The sequence below is a fragment of the Eutrema salsugineum genome, unplaced genomic scaffold (assembly GCF_000478725.1).
Source record: "Eutrema salsugineum unplaced genomic scaffold, Eutsalg1_0 scaffold_3, whole genome shotgun sequence".
Classification (NCBI taxonomy): domain Eukaryota; kingdom Viridiplantae; phylum Streptophyta; class Magnoliopsida; order Brassicales; family Brassicaceae; genus Eutrema; species Eutrema salsugineum.
The window spans coordinates 11,757,045-11,778,039 of NW_006256756.1; the positions used below are offsets into that span (position 1 = coordinate 11,757,045).

Here is a 20,995-nt window from a genome sequence, read left to right on the forward strand (position 1 = left end):
ATTATAAACTTTATTACTATGTGAATTTATATTTACACATTTACACTCTATATATCTATGAATTTGCTAACCCGTCCGTTTAGTTATCTTAAATTATTTTTAATATCTTACATGTTTTGACAAACTAATCCGTATAAAACTATAATTTTAAATGTATAACCCTATAAACATTTACTAATATTGAATATTTGGACCAATTAATTATGAAAAAATATAATAAAATATTTATTTATTATTTATGCTATTACAAAAATTTCTATATATATATATATATATATAAACTGGCTAACCTGTTAGTTTAATTGTCTCAAATCATCTTAATATCTTACATGTTTTAATAAATTAACTCATGGACTTTAGTATATATATATAACTCTAACCAGCTCAATCATATTATTGTATAATATAAATATTTATTAATCTAAAATATTTGATATTTTAGACTGATTGATTATGATAAAATACAATATAATATTTATTTATTATGCAGTTTTATGGAAATATATTATTTAAATTTAAAATTTTAAATGAATCTTACCTGTATTTAAGGAATTCTAAAGTATTAAAATTATTATCTAATTTTTTGTAATAAAATTTAATTATAATTTTTTGATTTCTTTAAATTTAAATTAAATTGAATGCAGATTTTCGTAATTAAGTTTAATTAAATTTCTAATAGTTTGAAATTTAAATTAAAGATAACCTAGATTTTAGGAAACCTAAAAATATTTAAATTAATAACTAATTTTTGGAAATTAAATATAAAAAATAAAATAAAATATCATAAAAAAACTTTGAGAGTGTTTGGAAACAAGCACTAAAAGTGCTTCTGTTTTAATATAATAGATTTCTGTTCTCAAATAATTGATGTTTTCAGTTTCCAATACAAAATTAAAAGATTTTTATTGTTTTAAATTTTCTGTATTCTGCATATTGTTTTTTTTATTGGTTGATTTATATTTGAATGGATAATAAATGATATTTTTAGTATTAAAAAAATAAATATTAAATGAATATGTGTGCAAAAATCTTAAACACTCACGTAAAAAAGTAATTTAATATGATGGAGTCAAGCCCACAAGCTCATATAATTAGGATTCTTAGAGCTTGATGCCAATATAATGTAATCAAACCCACACACATGTATTTATAATCACATGGATAAACCTAGAGAGTTGTTGTGTACCTCTCCTCCTCCACTCTCACCCTATCAATCAAGTTAGACCATTTTGATATTGGTATTTTAAATAAGCTTTGGCAATTTTTATGTTCTTGCACAATAAAACTCTAAGAGCACGAATATGTTTTTGCTTTGAAACTTCTAACATTGTATAGGAGCCAAAATGGTTCATGGGTCTTACTTTCATCATCTTCTACCCTCCACATACTTTGTCTGTGTGTGAGCCTCATCCGGATTTGGAAGCATGCCGTGAGCAAGCCAAAAACTCCTCTTGCTACCTCCAACAGGAATCAACTTTCTGATTCCAAGATGGATTGGGGGATGAATCCAACATAAACCAAGGATTTGTTAGTAAAGATTCACGAATCAAAAAAGGGTGTGTCTTTTTTTCTTCTACGATTTTCAGATTCTTGAAACCTATGTTAACATCCAAGATATGTTCTATGTGAGAGCTTGTTTTGGGTTTGAGCCGCCACTGGTGTCCATGTAAATGCATGTGATCACAATTTTCTCAAGACAATGAGGCGATTCCACTGAACCAAGAACTGCAGAAGTTTAGAATTTATCACAAAACATTACATCTCGATGACATTTATAATTGATTATTAGAAGAAAGACATAGTTCCTCACATAGAGGTGATAAACTCATTATCATCTACCATATCCATGATCTTGGCTTTCGAATTCACCACCCTACAATTCAATCTAATTTCCCCTTGTTTCCCGGTTATAGGCGAAAGGTCTCCCATCCTTTTCATTGCCTCCACGAACGCATTGAAAAATTTCTCTTGACCATCGGCGAATGCTCGGACTAATGGGATAGTGTCTGAAGCATCCGAACTAGAGAATAACTCTTGGTCACTCTGAATAAGACCTTTGTTCTCTTTCAGATTCACGTAGAATTTGTTGTCAAAAACTGTTGGTGTACGTAAATCAAAATCCACCAAGACACTTTGGTTTCCATTGCGAGGACATTGTTTTCTAAGTGTACTGAGGTAAGATTTATCAAGGGTTGGGTCAGGTAAACCGGAGTCGTTGAAGTCGTAAAGCCGGTCCATTATAAACTGACATTGGCTTTTACCAAAAGTGTGACCACCTAAACCAGTAATAATATAGAGTTAGTAATTAATGACAACAAATATTGCTTATGTCTGAATCTTTTCCAATGATTACGTACCGGAAAGAGCAACTAGATCAGAAGGGCGGTCGAGTCCGACATTTTTGAAGCTTTCCTTAAGTTCCTTAAGGGTAAAGAATGGAGCTGGAAGATTTTTATTAGCAAGATCCATAAACCCTTTTAAACCGTCTCTTCTTCCACTTGCAACCTTCCATGAAGGACCCCCCGCCTATTTGTATATGTGACAATTTAAAGTAAACAATTATGTTTGATCTATTATTTTTTGGTCTTCTTATAAGTTAACATAACGGCTTAGAAACAGCTTCTAAATGGCAAAAAGAATAAAGATGTATATCTGAGTAGCATTGTAAAACGATGCATACCAAAACGACAGACTTTTGAGCTGCGATGGTTAGCAAATCAGCACATGAAACAGTTCGAGGACATGCTTTCTCGACGGCAGCTTTCATTCTATCGATCACATCAAAGCCTCGAGCTGAATTTGCGTTCCCAAAGGCATCTTTTTCCGTCCTAAACGATGTTGTGTTATCTAACAATATCGATGCATCACATCCCTGTTACAAAACAAAACCAAATTTCACTCGTCAGATTCAGTCTGGGACCATCTTCATACTTGAATCATCTATAAACAGTTCCACACTGTCACTATTAACTTATTCAACAACTGTACGTTACGTTTTTTTTATTGTTATCATCAGTATTACTATTACTCCTATTAATTTCATTAGCGTACGTAAAACAATGAATCTAGGGTGTTCCATGTTTTTAGGCAGTATCGATATTCAAAATATAGTAGTCAAAGCTACACAGAGCTGTCTAGCATGAGTAACTTAATCACTGTGTCAGAAAAAACTCATAAAGAGATATTCTTACAAAGTCTAGATTTTTGAATTTCGATGGTGAAGAGAAAACTAATAATTGATTTGATCTAATACACAAATAATTATTAAAAATCCATTTTTCTTGATATTAAAAAAAGTTAGATTTTGAGTTTACTAATTATTAACTTATCATCATTGACTATACTTTCACGACAGAATCAGGAACTTAAAAAAAAAACTACAAATCTATGTAGAGATATATCCTAATCAAATCCAATTGTATCAAAATATTAAATTTAAAACAGATAAAACGTAATAAAATTATGAAAAAAATAAACTATAGGAGATGAAAACATTAACAAGACAGTATAAGCATTAAGTATCATATTTATCATTAATCATTTTTTAAAAAAGTATATCAGAAATTCAATATCCATAAAACAGTAGTATAAGCCATAGTATAAGCCATACTACTAGTTTAGCTATATGAAGACGGCGGTTTACAATTGAAGTGTTTTAAACAATTAATTTGACCTAATTATGAACGTGATTATGTTGAATCTAGTGGTATCTTACATTGACAAAGCAGTCGTGGAAGTGAAGACGAAGGATGCTCGCTGCAATGCGAGGGTCTGATCTCAACGCATTGACAATGGTTTTGGTTGCAATGTCAAATACTTGCGGACATGTTTTGTCATAAAATGAAGGGCTTAGTTGAGCTTGGGACAATGATACATGAAGAAGAAGGAGAACTCCCATTTTCATTAGGATTGTCAAATCAAATGAGGAAGAAGAAGAGGAATGCATTTTCTTAGGTCACTAAAAGGAATTAAGTTGTGTGAATGAATGTTCATGATAACGAATCCTTTTATAGGCCAAATGGTCTAACTTGGAGGCCTAAGGGTCTAACGAGTCCTTTTTTTTTTTTTTTTAAAAAGAAATGGTCTAGTTTGGTGGCTTTCCTGTAGTAGACCATTTAAGATATTTCTGTTCAAGTGGTGTATACATAGTCTTTTCTTATTATTATTCTTTTTAGTCGTCACATGCATAGACGCCTAGTGTATTACATATATAAGTGAATACAATCTGTTATGGTTAATAATTCTTCGCAAAGTGGTTCAAATTAAAGTTTCTGTTTTCTTTGGGCAAAGTGGGTTGAAGTTTAATAAAAACAAATGATCTACATCTGGAAAATCGGAGGCATCTAAGCAATTGTATACGATACAGCATATGGAACAGAGTAATTACAGCCAATCTTTTGATGATCATCTTCGAAAATATCAACAGAGGGATTCGAAACGCAATCAGGGAAATAAGAGTTTTTTTTACCCGATACTTTATTTATTAATGTCGATTACAATAGGTCAATAGTCTGTGACTGTGACTCGTGCCGTACAGTTCATAAAGAGATTACACAATGTGTAATTCGTAGGTTACAAGAAGTTGAAACAGATAATAATCGAATCTCCGCTCTGATTACTAAGATAATCGTCTCTAAGGAGTTAACTAGCCTTGTAACGTACACCTCTACTACATAACCTTTAGTCGATTCTTTCAATGATCATCTTCAAAGATATCGACATGAAGACTCGACACACAATCACGGCAAAAAAACGTCGTCTGGTGATTTAATGGATCCATGGCTTCAATAAAGGCAATCATGTTCTCCTTAAATTTTTTGTTTCCTTTATTTTGTTGCTAAGGAAACAATACATTGGTTAAGCTTTTGTAAAATATTATCTGATATATATATTTTATAATATTCATAGTAAAGAAAAAAAAAATTTGTTACGTGTTTCGAATTAATACCGATTATTTTTGGTTCTTGCATTTTCAATACATTCAAACTCAGATTCTCTATACTACTGAAATTATTATTGTGTTGTCTTTTGAAGTGGACATTTTAATTTAGTCATATATGTATTCACATGGAGTTGATGCACTTATCGTACGTCCGTGTTGTAGAAAAAAAAAATAGTAACTAACCAGATAAAATAAGAAAACAAGTAGTGTATTTTAGTCTTTTTTTCTTATTATGTTTTGTCGTCAGATACGTAGTCTACTAACTTAAAAGAGAATAATTGATGTTTTATATAATAAGATTCTGGACAAAGTGGTTTAAATTGAAAAGTTTCTGTTTTCTTTCGGCAAAGTGGTCTAAAGTTTAAGAAGAACAAATCAACATACCACGTGTTAATTTCAAACTAATTTCAAACTAGGAGAGAATCCGCGCATATGCGCGGATCTTGTTTTAATTTATATCTTAAAATTTTTTATTAAATTTTATGTTTACTATTAAGGTTTGTTTAATATTTATATTTTTCTTGATTTTTTCTTGATGATACATTATTTGTAATATTTTTTATAGCATTTGTGTCAAATAGTCTAATTTTTTTTCCAAGATAATAAGGGATTAAAAATTTACTATTTTTAATTTTTGTATAAAACATAGTACTTTACTTAAAAATATACATTTAATATCAGAGAGAAATATTTATCTATTCTTTGATCTTCATATTATTTTTATTCTTGTAAATCTTACTAATATAATACTTGTTAATTTTCTTAATTTACCATTTTGAAATTTTTTCGTTATATATATTTTATTGATTTATTTATTTTTTTCAATTTTTAAAAAACTATATATGTCTTCTAGGTCCACCTAGCGCCTAGACATAAAATTGGAGATTAATCGAAGATAACTTTTTATATTTATTCTAATTATTTTTAATATTTATTTATTTTTTAAGATTAATTTTGTTATATTTAGACATGTATGAACTAAAGTTTGTATAAATATGTGCATAATGATAAACTTAAAGACATATTGCTGTGCTAGAGACCCAAATTTAACTCAAACATATAAATACCTATGATAATTTATTAAAAGTGGGTCTTTTTGGTTTGTCCCACATCGACAAACTTGGATATTGAGAGGGGAAACTGCACTATAAATAAGTCTATATCATTCTTAAGATATCTCGTTTAAGTTGTGGTCCATACCAAAGTATGAGTGCGTTACGCTCCTCTTGGGCCTGTAATTGGGCCCGATTTTTAATTTAATTAATCAAGTTTTCTAAGAAATCGGTTTTAGGTAATTTAAAATCGATTAAGCAGCTTAACTTTTTAATATAGAGGACACGTAGCGCTCTTTCCAGTGCTGATGTGTCACTCAACTGGAGAGAGTTAGCCAACTTTTATATATAAGATATAGTATCCCTTTTTTTTCCTATTTTTAATACATGTATGTAAACTCAGTACTCTATATTTATGGAATGACGATAGTGTTGTCACTTGAACTTGAACATTTAGATGTAGTTATTCAGCTTAGTCTGTGTATATTTATATGTTGTATTTGTAAAATTCAAGAGTCCCAAAAAAAAGGAGGAATTTATGCTTATTGATTTTCTGTTTTCTCATACATAACATGATAGCAAGGAATAGATAAATACTAGAGGGAAGAAGAAGAAGTTTCCTAAACTGGGTATTTCCACAATTTTTTTTTACACTGATGTATTAATCTACATTTAAACAGAATATTATTGTAAATTAGTATTTGTTTGGACAAATTTTAACCGGTTTGTACGTGAGTAATTCTACGGAATAACAAAAAAGAGTAAAGTTTTAATAATCAACAAATATCAAGCTACAATGAATCAATATCGCAAATCTAAATAATCTGGTATCATCTGTCATTCGCTATGAAGAGGTCTGGTCGCTCGATTCTCTGTTGCTATTGTACCTAGTTATTAAAGTAGAGCTTTTAGGGTTTTTAGTGGTACGTGTTTGTATGTCCGTCTTTGCTCCAAGACTTTTCTATTTATAGATTTATGTCAATCCTGATCCTTATTGGATTGGGCTTTATATGTCGGTCTCTCCATAATTCTCTTTGAATTAGGAGTTTATGTCGGTCGGTCGCTCCAACCTTTTCTAGATTCTCGGATTACTCAAGAACGTACACCAATGACCTATATTTAATCAATGGTCGATGCTAAACCGATTGACAAAGATGAATGGTCGATGTTGAGACTCTCTCACTAGTGACTGTTCGTCACTCCCTTTCTTTCAACAGGTATATGATCACAGTGACCGTTCGTCACTCATTCTCTCTTACCAGTGACATGATCACAGTGACCGTTCGTCACTCCTCTCTTAGCAGTGACATGATCACAGTGACCATTCATCACTCAATTTTTCTTAGCAGTGACATGACTGCACCGACCGGATAGTGAATTAATTTCACCCAGCAACTTCCCCCCTACTCTTTAATTTCTTATTTAGAATTTGGAGAGTAATTTAGTCTTTCTGATCGCTGGTCGATGTGCGACAACATTTCTTGTCTATTCGAACCTTTTTTGGTTCTACCATATGTCGATTCCGTGGTCATTCCTTATTTAGGATGGACAAGCAGATTTAATTAAGAATGAACGGAGCTTCCATGTCGCATGAGGCATGTTACATATGTGCGGAGTGATAAGCGTTGATGTACCTTCTCTTTCATTAACTGATGGTACATTCTGACCTCTTAGGTCTAGTGTCGATGCTCAAATATAAACACTTCGTTGTTTCCTTCATTTCATATGGCTGACCATCATCTTCCCATTTAACACACAGCTTCTTTGCTAAAGGTGCGGAAAGTCATTGGTACCTCGTCCTTGGAAGGTTTATTGTTGGAAGATCATCATCATTAGTTCATCGGTGGTAAGTCATTATTGGAAGGTCCTTGGTCGTTGTTCAATGTTGAGAGTTCATCGTCGATCATTGAGCTCGTCATCGATTGTTGAGAGCTCGTCGTTCGTAAGTAAGATCGATCTAGATGATCTTTGTGGGAGGTCATCATTCGTAATTTCATTGTTTTAAGGTTGACATGGGAGGTCATCATGTGAGATATCACTCGTGATAGCTCGTCGGTGTGAGCTCACCGGTGAGAACTCGTCAATGGGAGGTCGTCAGGAGTGATGGCCTACGTTTTGGTAGCATCTTGCACTTTCGCAGTGACCTACCGTCTTTAAAGTCTCTTCTGGTCTATCTTTTTTTTTTTAAATTTCTTTTACTTATGTCACTTCTTTTTTTTTTTACTTTGCTCATCGCTTCCCTCTCTTCTTCTTTTTATTGGGAGCTGTCGCTCCCCATTTTTAAATTTTCGTCCCCTTTTCTCCTCTTCTGGACATACCTCATATCGTTCCTTTGTTAACATTTGTTACTCTTCATAAGAAGAGGAGTATTGAGAGGTTGTTGTTAAATCAGCCAAAAGTGATGGAAAGACTCTGCTGGTATTTCCTGATTCGTTCACAGGTTTTGGCGTTAGCGCTTTTGCCCCCGACACTGACCTGTTGTCTCGACCTGTGGTCATATTTGGCCGTATCTTTTGAGGAGCCACCTTAATTCCTTATTTAAGGTCTTTCCTAGAAATTTTTCTTTTGGAGCTCTGTTGCTCGTGGCGTTTACTTTTGTTTATCTGGTAGGATGTGTCAATCTTTTTCTAAGCACTTGTCGTTCGTGATGCAACGTTTGTTGACATCTTTGTTTTACATTTTGGATGATGACGTTATCTAGGCAGTTTGTAACCGTTCTTTCTGATGTTGCTTGACTTGATGTGGTGTCGAGGGTTGTCAAGTTTTACCCTAAATAAAATCAATAGCCGCAAGTGCACAGCTGATTGATTGTAGTAATTAGTGATCGAATCCACATGGAAGGAGGATCTTTCCTGCAAAAGCCTTCGAAAGAAATATAAAGTAAGGAAGTCTAGAACCAGGCGAGTTTTGTGAGGGTTTTGGTGGTGTGTTCAAAACGTAAAAACAAATCTTAAAAAGAAAATACGGTAATTAAAATGACCTAATAACTAAACTTAATGAAAACGAGTAAAAACGAGAAAAACGGCTAAACCTAATTGCTTTAATAAAAATCGATTGGGAAAATGAAAATACTAGACTAAAACTTGAATAAAAATCGGTGTAAATCTATAGAAAAAGAGGCGCTGGGGTTCAGGAAAGTTTTCTCAGGGGTATGAACGATTCAAAACATTGCTAGAGAGAGTAAATTTGATAAGATCTTAGCTTAAACTTTTCGAACTGGAGTCACGGACGTATGAATACGCCAGTGTCGTGATCATAGACAACTATCTCTCTCAACCCTGACCAGTAGGTTTCCACTCTGGCCCTGGAAAAGAAGAGATACATTATGTTTAATACTCGTCAGCATTCACAAATCGCCCATACGTAGGTTTCCACTCCTATGTTTGTTTTGCTCTCTCAAACTAGATCTGACACCGGATGAACACTTTCGTGTCACCAAGCATCTGGATCAGATTGTAGTTCATGACGCTACTCTCATGCAGTAAAAACGAATTCAGAAGAAAAAGTTCTAAGATTCGGCTCAATAGCTCATGGAATCCTCATCGAACATATGTATCCCCATCGAAACTCACTTAGTCCCAACAATAAAACTACTCAGACATGATAAACGAAATCAAAAACATAGTATTAAAAAGTAGTACAGAAACCAAAATTGAAAAAGAAATAACAAGGGTTCAAGAGATAGATCTCGCTCTCCCTAAAACCTATAAACAAAGCTTAAAGTAAAATTTCTGTAAAGTATTTCGTCTCTCTTCTTCTCTCTCCCAAAAATGATCTAAATGATATGTATTTATAGTCTCCAATACTCTCTGGTGTCTAGGGTTCCGGAATTGAGGCTGGAAAAATGATACGGGCTTCATAAATGGGCATTCAAACTCGGAGTTATCTGGCCGCGGTTGGGATGTAAGTGACCACGGTGAATGGGTGGCTGGCCGCGGTCGGGATGGTTGTGACCGCGGGGAATGGCCAGTTGGCCGCGGGTGGAAACGCTTGCCGGCTGGTTTGCGGGACATCTTGCTCTTCGCGTATCTTTTGATTGAACTGTTGGATTGCCAAGCTGTAAAGTGTGCTGGAAAGCTGATATTTCCATCTTTAAGATCTCCAAATTTGAGCTGGATCAGACGGTGAGAAGGCCTTCAATCGGGGGTGAACTTCTGACGGTTTGACTCTGAGCTAAAAATCTGTCTTCTATCCATTTTGTTAAGCTTTTCCCTAAGTTTCCTGAAAAGAGTCTTAGAACTACAAATACTAATAAACGTGATAAAAGTACTTAAAAGCAATTGAAAGATAGAAAAAGTATTTCAAAACGATCCATAAAAGTGGTCAAAATACGGTGTTATCAACTCCTCCAGACTTAAACCTTTGTTTGTCCTCAAACAAAGCAAAAGTCTAAACTGGTTAAGTGAAAACAAAAATAGGAAATGCACAAATCTCAGAGACATGAACTCCTAAACAAGGACCAAAGATCGTGCATCAATCCACAACTTAGTCTAGAAAATTCTCACCAAAACACAAAAGATACTAATCCACTTTTTCCGTCATGCAAAACTTAAACAATCTCTTGATTCCAGTAACCTAGCTCTCTACATTCATTAAGTGCAATAGTGAATTCTCATTAAAGACATCATCCAGGGTAGACGGCGTTTGGCATTAAAGGGCTGTTTAAGTGGTGGAATTAAGGTGTTTCGGGTTACCTGATGAATCTGGAGGATGCAAGATAATATGCAAAACCGCAAGAGAGATAAAGACCTGTTGATGACCGCAATTTTCAGTCACTTCTTCTTGCCAAATGTTGTTGCATAATCCTTCCTCCTTTGTTGTAAACAGCTCTTCTCCCATACTTAGATTCTTTCCGGGAATCAGAAAATGGTCTCCAAAACTCCATAAAATCGAACTTCAGTTGCCTTGGGACTTAAAATTCGACCTCTCTAGACTCTATAAGGCTTTTATTTCCTTTCCTTTCTTATTTTTGGTTTTTTTTAGGAAGGAAATGGCTTTTAAAGAGAGAGAGAGACTAGAGGACGAGATTGTACCAAAATTTGAGATTTTTCTAAGGCAAACTGAGCTTCTCTTGTGTTGAATCCTTCCGGGAACTTTTCCGGCAAATCGCAGGTCTCTGTCTTTGGTGACTGAAAACTGCGTCGTTCCTCTTTCTCTCCAACGTTTTTGCACTTATCTGCATATAGGACAATAGAAAACAAGAGTGCATGTGGTTTGAAAGAGGATTGGTTAAGGTGGGGAACTAGCTAAAGATGAACTAGCCATTCAGGATCAACAGAGAGTGGTAAAAAGGATAAAGGAGTCCTGAATGTATGATTCGTTTCCCTGGTCTAATTCTTCAATGAGAAAATTAAATCCAAGTTAAGTCCAAATAAAACAGAGCTAGTGTATTCCTTCATCTGAATCAAAATCATTCAAATTCCTCTGGGGTACTTCGTTTCAAATGTGCTTAGCTACCGCCTAGTCTAGTCCTAAATCATGAATGACCATGTCACTAGGAACAGTCTAAAAGCACACAGTCAACTATCATTGATTCATGTTCACCATTTCCTTGAAAACGTATTTTGTTTTGAAAACCGATTTTGAAAAACTTTAAGGAAAATGCAAAAAGTGTAGATAATGCAAGACTCATGAAAGAAAAGTGGTTAGAAAGGGATGAAATCCTCCCCCAGACTTAAATCACACTGTCCTCAGTGTGAAACAAGTCGAGATTGGACGAGAAAAATGCATAAATATTCGAATTTGGTAAGGCCAAAGAGAACTTACCAGGATCCGGGATGCTGGTGGAGATGGACCGGATTTATTCGAAGAGGTTTGGGAAGGTGATAGGTGGTGATGGAAGGTGGTGGGAAGTGATGAATGAGGTGGAGTGGGGCTTGGTGAGGTGGAATGAGGTGAAGTGGGTGGTTTGGGGTCGGGTATCATCTCAACGACCATCTGCCGCGGTCAGGGGTTACGCGACCGCGGCAAACTGGTGCTCGGCCGCGGTCAGAAAGACACGGCTGCGGTCGATCATATGTTTCCCGTGGTCAGAACACCTGCTACCGCAGGAGCTTATATGCGGCCTGTTTCCTGCTTCTCCTTTGTTCCTGCTGGGCCGAGCAGTCAGGGACTATCCTTCTTTTTGTTCTTTTTGATTTTTTGATTTTTTTGGCTTTATTTTGTTTTATAAGAAACACCTGAAACTAAGAAAAAGATCAATGGAAAAAGAAAGAAAAATCCTAAAGAAAACAATACCTAAATGGGTTGCCTCCCATTATACGCTTCTGTTTTAAGTCGTTTAGCTCGACTTTGGTGTTGGAAGTGGCTTAGTCCAATGAAGAAGACCTTGTCCTGAGACAAGTCTTTTTCGACATCTCCTTGCTTTTCCTAGCAGGTTCTTCGTCACTCCAAAATTCTTCTTCAAACTCTTCTTTTGCAGAACATTTTCCTGCTTTGCTGTTGTATGGGACAGCTTCTGTGAAGACATCTTTATCGATATTAGCAAACAAAATCCTCTGGTTTGGCCAGTTCATTATAGCTCCGGAAGTTGCTAGAAAAGACCATCCGAGAATCACTGGATGTGTTGCGTCTCTTGTTTCAACAATGTAGAAGTCGACAGGCACGATGCAATCTCCTATTCTCAAAGGAATGTCATGAGCTATTCTTTGAGGCGTTGATTGGAATAATCAGCTAGACTAATCTTTGCTCTAGTCCTGTGCAGGTGTTTAATACCAAGTCTCAAAGCAATTACCTTGGACATCATGTTAAGACAAGCTCCAGAATCACAAAGCACGTTTTTAAACATTTCTCCTCTAATAGAACAAGAGGTGAGAAACTGACCTGTAGTCTTGTCCTTATGGAGAATTCGAACTTGCCTCTCTCTGTAAGTGTTGGCTGGTGTTTCAAACGCAGAATAAGACTCACAAAAGAAAGCTGCAGCGTCATGTTCAATGATTGAATCGATGTATGGCATCTTTATCTTGCTGCATATCAGGTCTTCTTGGATTGAAGAGTCAGCTGAATCTTCAACACATTTCTTTGCCATCATACAAGGTAATGATTCCTGCCAATCTGTTTCTTCATCTGAAACTTGGTCTCTTTCTTCCTGAGTTGCTTTTCTAGATGCTGGAGGTTGACATTGGGACAGAAGATGTATTATCTTCCTTTCAAATCCCGGCAACGGCGCCAAAAACTTGATACGATTGTAAATGGGATTGTGACACTCCTTGGTCCCATCATTGGCCGATATTGGATCAATCAAAAACATCACTTCTCTTTCGTCGTCTCTTTCTTCAGCCAGATATGGCTTTACACGCTGTCCATTCACTGTAAATGAGTTTCCAGTTTTGTACCATAGGACAATGGCTCCGTATGGCTTGACTTCCTTTATCGTGAAGGGTCCTGACCATCTTCAACGTAATTTTCCAGGAAAAAGCTTAAGACGAGAATTGAAAAGAAGAACTTTATCGTTAGGAGCAAAAATTCTATGAATAATCTTCTTATCATGATATGCTTTAGTCTTTTCCTTGTAGATCTTCGAGTTTTCGTAAGCATTGTGTCGGATTTCTTCTAACTCGTGAAGTTGAAGTAGTCTTCTTTCTCCAGATGTTTTCAGATTCATGTTTATCTCCTTGATAGACCATTGTGCCTTATACTCGAGTTCTACTGGAAGGTGACATTCTTTTCCATAAACTAAGTGGAATGGTGTTGTTCCTAATGGTGTCTTGAATGCTGTTCGGTATGCCCATAATGCGTCGTCAAGCTTTGTAGACCAATCCTTGCGATGAACTGCAGTTGTTTTCTGCAAAATCGACTTGATTTCTCTGTTTGAGATCTCTACTTGACCGCTGGTTTGGGGATGGTATGGGGAAACAACTTTATGTGTAACTCCATTCTTTCTAAGAAGATTTTCGAAAACTATGTTGATGAAATGTGATCCTCCATCGCTTATCATAATTCTATGAACTCCAAAACGCGGGAATATCATAGATTTAAACAGCTTCATGACGACCATTGTTGGTGGGGCTAGCGACTGCTTCAACCCACTTAGAGACGTAGTCTACTGCTACTAAGATGTATTGGTTTCCAAAAAAGTAGGAAAGGGTCCAATAAAATCTATTCCCCAGACATCGAAACTTTCGACTTCGAGAATAAAATTTTGAGGCATCTCATTCCTTTTGCTTATGTTGCCCATCCTTTGGCATTTATCACATCGCGATATATAAACTTGAGTATCCTTGAATAAAGTAGGCCACCAAAAACCTGCTTGTAAGATCTTTGAAGCGGTTTTGAAAGTTGCGAAATGTCCTGCGTAAGACGAGCTATGGCATCCGAATAAGATTCCTTCCATCTCTTCTTCAGCCACGCATCTTCGGAATAACCCATCAGCACATCTCTTATAGAGATAGGGTTCATCCCAAAAATAATGTCTTACGTCTTTCAGAAATTTTTTCTTCCTATAGCCAAAGAATTGCGGTGGTTCTACATCAGCTGCTAGGTAATTTGCTATGTGCCTAAACCATGGTGTGTTGAAAGCATCTGATCTTCGCATGAGTTGACTTGGTGGTGCGGTATTGGAATTGGTGGGGGTTGTATCTATTGCATAGATGTTATCTTCTGGCAAACTGTCATTTAAAGGCAATCTTTCTTCAACTCAAATTCGTGAAAGATGATCTGCAACTCCATTATCTGCGCTTTTCCGATCTCGAATTTCGATGTCGAATTCTTGCAGTAGGAGGATCCATCTTATCAACCTCGGTTTAGCGTCTTTCTTAGACATAAAATACTTGATTGCAGCATGATCAGTATGAACTATGACCTTAGATCCTACGAGATAAGAACGGAATTTCTCAAATGCAAATACGACAACCAGAAGTTTTTTCTCTGTTGTAGCATAATTGCATTGAGCTTCGTCTAGAGTTCTGCTTACGTAGTAGATTACGTGCAGTTTTTTATCTTTTCGTTGGCCAAGCACTGCTCCGACTGCATAATCACTTGCATCGCACATGATTTCGAATGGGAGTTCCCAATCAGGTGCTTGCACGACTGGAGCGGAGACAAGGGCTTCTTTGATCTTATGAAACGCGGCTAAGCACTCATCATCGAACTCGAAGTTCGTTTCCTTGCAAACCAAACGCGTAAGAGGTCTAGCTATTTGAGAAAAATCTTTTATGAAACGCCTATAGAATCCTGCGTGTTCTTAGAAACTACGAATTCCTTTTACGTTTGTGGGAGGTTGTAGGCTGGTCATGACTTCGATTTTAGCTTTGTCAACTTCAATTCCTTTTCCCGAAATTCTATGCCCAAGCACGATTCCGTCTCGTACCATGAAGTGACATTTTTCCCAATTTAATACTAAGTGCTTATCTTCACATCTTTGCAGAAATTTACCAAGGTTGCCTAGGCATTTTTCAAAAGAAGATCCATAGACAGAGAAATCTTCCATGAATACTTCCATGAAATCCTCAATAAAATCTGTGAAGATCGACATCATGCATCGCTGGAAGGTAGCAGGTGCATTACACAATCCAAAAGGCATACGTCGGTAGGTGAACGTGCCATATGGAGAAGTGAATGTCGTTTTTTCTTGATCCTCCGGGCGAATAGGAATTTGGAAAAATCCGGAGTATCCATCAAGGAAGCAATAGTAGGGTGATTAGCTAATCTTTCTAGCATTTGATCTATGAAGGGAAGTGGAAAATGATCTTTCCTAGTTGCTGCATTCGGTTTCCGGTAATCGATGCACATACGATGTCCAGTTACTGTTCTTGTAGCGATCATTTTATCATTTTTAATGACAGTGACTCCTCATTTCTTCGGGACAACATGAACTGGGCTAACCCAAGTGCTATCTGAGATAGGAAAGATTATTCCAGCTTCTAAATGCTTCATAATCTCCTTCTTGACAACATCCATGAGATTAGGGTTCAGTCTCCTTTGACTTTCGATTGAGTTTTTAGCATTATCTTCTAGATTAATCTTGTGCATACAAAGATCTGGAGAGCTTCCAGGTATGTCATGAAGCGAATATCCTAAGGCTTTTCTATGCTTTCTCAGCTCAGTCAATAGCATTGTGGTTTCTTCTTCTGTCAAACCAGAGTTTATAATGACAGGATAAGTAGAATTTTGTCCAAGGAAAGCGTACTTAAGTCCGACAGGAAGAGGTTTAAGCTCGACTTTAGGGGCTTTAAGCTCGCTCCAAGGATCATTAATTGCTGCAGCAGTGTCTTTAGGAGGTGTAGGAATGTTTGTTTGGTCCTTAAGATCTAGATAGTTTAGAGATTTCCTATAAGTTTTGGACTTATCAAGCATACGTGCGCATTCGCTCGAAATTTCTTCAAGGAAATTGCGTTCGTCTTTTGTGGGTGAAAGCATGACACTTAAAGGGTCGTCTAGAAGCAGATCTTCATAGACTTCCTCACTAATTCCGTCTAACTCATCAGTCCAACAAATTTTGCCATCCAAAGTCGGTTTATCAAAACTTTTGTTCATGTCGAATTGCATAACTAGGCCGGCTAGATGAAGCTCAATTTTTCCTTCAGAAACATTGATTATGGCTCCAGCTGTAGATAGGAATGGTCGTCCAAGAATAAGTGGATCCTTAGGTTCTCTTTCTAGTTCTAAAACTATGAAATCGGTGGGTATGGAATATTTTTCGATTTCGACAGGAACATCAATTAAGATACCTACAGGTTGTCTAACGGAATGATCAGCTAATACTAAGGAAATTTTAGTGGGCTGGAAAGTGTGATGTCCTAAACGTTTTGCTACTGAAAGAGGCATCATGTTTATGCTAGCACGCTCAAAAGCTACATCATTGATGGTGCATGAAAGTACGAAGCTTCCAGGATCGTTTTTCTTTTCAAGGATTCGGCTTTGCAGGATATAACTACATTCATGGGTTATTATCATAACGCCTTCTTCAAGAGTTAAAGAATTTGTTAGAATACCCTTCATGTATTTTCTTAAAGCGGGAATCATAGCATAAGCTTCTACGAAAGGTAATCTCACATTTAATTGATCGATTAACTCTTTCAGCTTAGCTTTTTCTTTCTCTTTCTTAGGGGCTCTTAAGGCTCTAGGATATGGGGGTGTAGGTTGATATGTTCATAATTTGCATCATTTAGGTTGCATATTTCATTCCAAATCATGTTTTATTTCATGCATTTTAGGTCCTTAGGGTTTGTTTTAGAACTTAGGAGATGCATTAGGTCCCAATGAGTCTTTGCATGTTTTGAGTGTTTATCAGGTGTATTTGGAGCTATTTTGAGCTAAAAAAGATGAATCCAGGAAGTGGAATGGTGATCAAGGCTTGAAAAATGGTGAAACTGGGTCTTTGGAGGTTACCGGCCATTCTCGCGTACCAGTAAGGTTTTTATCGGCCATTTTCATGTACCGCGGGTAGACTCTATCGGCCAAAACACGTACCGCGAGTGAATTGTATCGGCCAAAATCTCCGGGTGCAGACACGTTTCCGAAATCACCTGTCCAGGGAACCTTCCGGTCCGATTCAGTTGTCGGGTGCTTCATCAAAGTTGGAGAAGATTGGATCACTGTTCCATAGCAAGTGAAAGTATGGAATTCGGACGCGTGAGCAGAGAGTTAAGCTCGTCGGAAGAAACCCCTGTCTCGCTGCTGTTTTGGACCAAGCCGATGAGCTCTGAAGAATGCGAAGGACGGTGTACTTCCAGGCCGATTCAGTTTCCGAGGCCTTCATTAGAATCAGAGACATTTGAGTCGCCTTATCAGAACGTCCGCGATCATTCAATTCGGAGCTATGAGCAGGAAGATACGGTCTCCGGAATGGACACATGTCTAGACGCCTCTCTCTGTTCGTGTAAATTCACTGCAAAGATGCGCCCTCCAGGAAGCCTTCCCCTTCCCAAGCACCGAAACTTCCTTCACTAAAGTTGGAGATAAATGAGTCCTCTGTCTTCTGCAACCGGAATCACGCAATTTGGACAGGTATCGTAGAAGTTACACTCTCCGGAATGCGAAGTGGTCCAAGCTGCTCTGAATGCTGCGAGATGGTCTTGCGACTTGGTTAACCCGCAGGCCTGAAGATGAATGCCTGAAAGCTGATGCTGCGAGTTGAGAAGTGCGGGTAAACTATCACTGGATGAGTTCTGAGGCTTCCGAGCAAGAGAAATGCTAAGTCCACAATCGTGCGACTTAGGCATGCGAGTTAGCCGCGCCTGGAACTAAGCCGCACGACCACTCGCAAATCACTCCGACTTGAGCCTGCGACCTATGTGCAATGGAAACCAACCTGCACATATGCACATTCCCCAGAAACCGCCTTGGTCCTGCGAGTTGAAGAAGAAGAAGATCAAGCCGCAGCAACACTCGCAAAACACTCCTACTTGGGCGTGCGGCTAAGACAAGACGATTTAAGTCTCACAAGACAGGTTCTTCATCTACTGCGACTTAGTCATGCTACCTGGGAGATACTGGACCAACCCGCAGGACTTCCACCTTATCCATTAAAGCCGGGTCAGGACCCGGTTTGTTCCGGGCTGACCCGGTTCGTTTTTAGAGAGATATAAATACTTTTTAGGGTTTTTTGTGGGAGAACTAAGCTTTATTTCTTTTGTCTCTTGCCTCTTTTGTGAAAAAGACTCCACTAAGAAGAGAAATATCGATTATTGGGTGTTTAATCAAGAGAGTTTAAGAGATCCTGTGTGTTTAAAGCTGCTTTCTTCTAAATCTATCATCTATCTCTTCATCTATACACTTCTAATCATGATTAACAACACATCTTGCAAAGGATCTAGTGTATTGATCATGATTAGTGAGTAATCTCCATATTAAGATCTTAGATATGTAGATTAGGGTGCTTAAGTGGTAGATTAGTGAGCTTAGGGGTTAGATCATGCATATTCCATTCTCTACAACTTGTTCTCTATGCTAGATCCATACAAATCATATGTGGTCTAGATTCTGGGCATTTCATGCACCAAAAGTGTTTGATGAAATGCCTGAACCAAGGTTGTTAGAGGTTTAAGTGTTATTCATCATGGGAATGATTGTCTATATGCTTAAATGACAGATTAAACTGATTCTTAATGCTTGTTAACTCATGTTTCACTGATGATGATTGGGTTAGAAACTGTTTTAGCATAGGAGTTAATACCTTCATGAGAGGATTAACTTAATTAAAGATGTTTATGTTGAATGGTTTGCTTGATCACATGATTCATTAGCTCATTAGTTTATCACTGAAAGCACCCTAATCCACTATCATGTCTAAGACCTTTCTCATCATCATACATACATTCTCATCACTTGTCATTTGCTTAGTTCTTTGTTTGATCACTTCTTTAGTCATTAATCTTGTTTTAAGTTTGTAGTTCTCATTAGTTAATCAAAACCACTCTTGTTTGCTTGAATTAAGAACTTGATCACATAGTTTAGTGTCTAACAACACATCTGGATTGATAAACCCCTTGTACTACAAGACAGGGGATTGATAACCTCTACAAAGAGCCTTGAAAACTCTTAGTTATCAATTGGCGCCGTTGCCAAATTTTGGTTTGTTTAGCATTAAGCTCTGATCTGTTCTTGAGATCAAGTGCTTACTTTCTTGTTTTTACTGATTACTTTCAAGTTCTGTTTGTGATTTCAGGTGTATGAACACCAGGTCTAGATCAAGAAGCTGTGGTTCACCTTTCCCTCTCAACGACAATATCAATCTTTTGGTACCAAGGAGGAGAAGGGACACACGTGGTAGACAGATTGATCAGGCTGAGATGGCAGAACAAGGAGATCACGTGGTAGACATAGAACAACCAGTTCAGGAGCAACAGGATCAGTGTAATGGAGCTGGTAATGGAGTTTGTCAAGGGCTGAATCAGGGTAATGTTCATCAGGAACAGGTGCATCACCAACAAGCTTATGTCCACCAGGGACAAGCTCAAGTTCATCAACAGAGGCATCAGGCCAATGTACAGCAAAGACAACAGGTGCACCACCACCCCAACCCTTCCAACACCAATAAAGAAGATATGAGCAACCCCAAGTTTATGTTGGAGAGAATGACAGGGCCAATGCTCATCAATATGGAGCTGGAATTCAGGCACCACCTGTGCAAAACAACAACTTTGAAGTGAAGGCATCATTGTTGAATATGGTCCAGAACTCAAAGTTCCATGGGTTAGCAATGGAAGACCCCTTGGAAAACTTGGATCAATTTGATAAAGTGTGTGTGATCTGACCAAGATTAATGGAGTTTCAGAAGACAGCTCCAAGCTAAGACTATTCTCATTCAGTCTTGGTGACAAAGCCCACCAATGGGAAAAGAATCTTCCAAGAGGCTCCATTCAAACCTGGGAGCAATGCAAGCAAGCTTTCCTGTCTAAGTTCTTCTCCACCTCAAGAACTGCAAAACTGAGAAACCAAATCTCTAGCTTCACTCAGCACAGCAATGAAAGTTTTGGTGAAGCATATGAAAGATTCAGGAGCTACACCAACCAATGCCCACACCATGGGTTTAGTGAGGCTTCTCTTCTCAGCACACTTTATAGAGGAGCTCTTCCCAAGATTAGAAACCAGCTGGATACTGCTTCCAATGGGAACTTTCTGGGAAAGGAGATACATGCTGCTTTAGAGCTAGTGGAGAACTTAGCATTGAGCAATGATACTTATGGTGAAGACTATGACAGATCAAAAAGATCTGAAGGTTCAAGCTCAGAACATAGGCTCTCTAGGGAAGTTAAGGAGTTGAGAAGTGAATTGGACAAGCTGAAATTCACCACTCAGAAGCCAATGCATTTTGTTGGAAAGTATGAGGAACCTTCTCAAATCTTTGAGAACATAAGTGAAGAAGGTCTTACCCAAGATGAGCTTAACTACATTGGGAATCAGAGGTTCCAGAGATATCAGTATGGTAATGCCAATCCAAACCTTTCCTACAGGAACACCAATGTAGCTAACCCACAAGACCAGGTCTATCCCAATTCTCAAGCTCCAAAGAACTTTGTTCCCAAGAACAACTTTCAAGGGTCATTTCAACCCAAGAATC

The 20,995-nt window shown here is 37.2% G+C and overlaps 1 protein-coding gene and 1 non-coding gene across 2 annotated transcripts; both read right to left on the minus strand.

Annotated features, from left to right (window-relative positions):
• Window positions 1-1,708: 1,708 nt before the first annotated feature.
• On the minus strand, window positions 1,709-3,980 carry LOC18014523 (peroxidase 37). The gene is made up of 4 exons (XM_006397198.2): window positions 3,716-3,980; window positions 2,681-2,872; window positions 2,358-2,526; window positions 1,709-2,276 (listed from the first exon to the last, which is right to left on the minus strand). The coding sequence occupies exons 1-4, from the start codon at window positions 3,944-3,946 to the stop codon at window positions 1,807-1,809; spliced, it is 1,062 nt and encodes a 353-aa protein (XP_006397261.1). The 5' UTR covers window positions 3,947-3,980; the 3' UTR covers window positions 1,709-1,806.
• A 16,378-nt stretch (window positions 3,981-20,358) lies between these two features.
• LOC112085554 lies at window positions 20,359-20,465 on the minus strand. Its single transcript, XR_002898857.1, has one exon. It is a non-coding gene; the product is annotated as a small nucleolar RNA R71 (small nucleolar RNA).
• Between the last annotated feature and the right edge of the window lie 530 nt (window positions 20,466-20,995).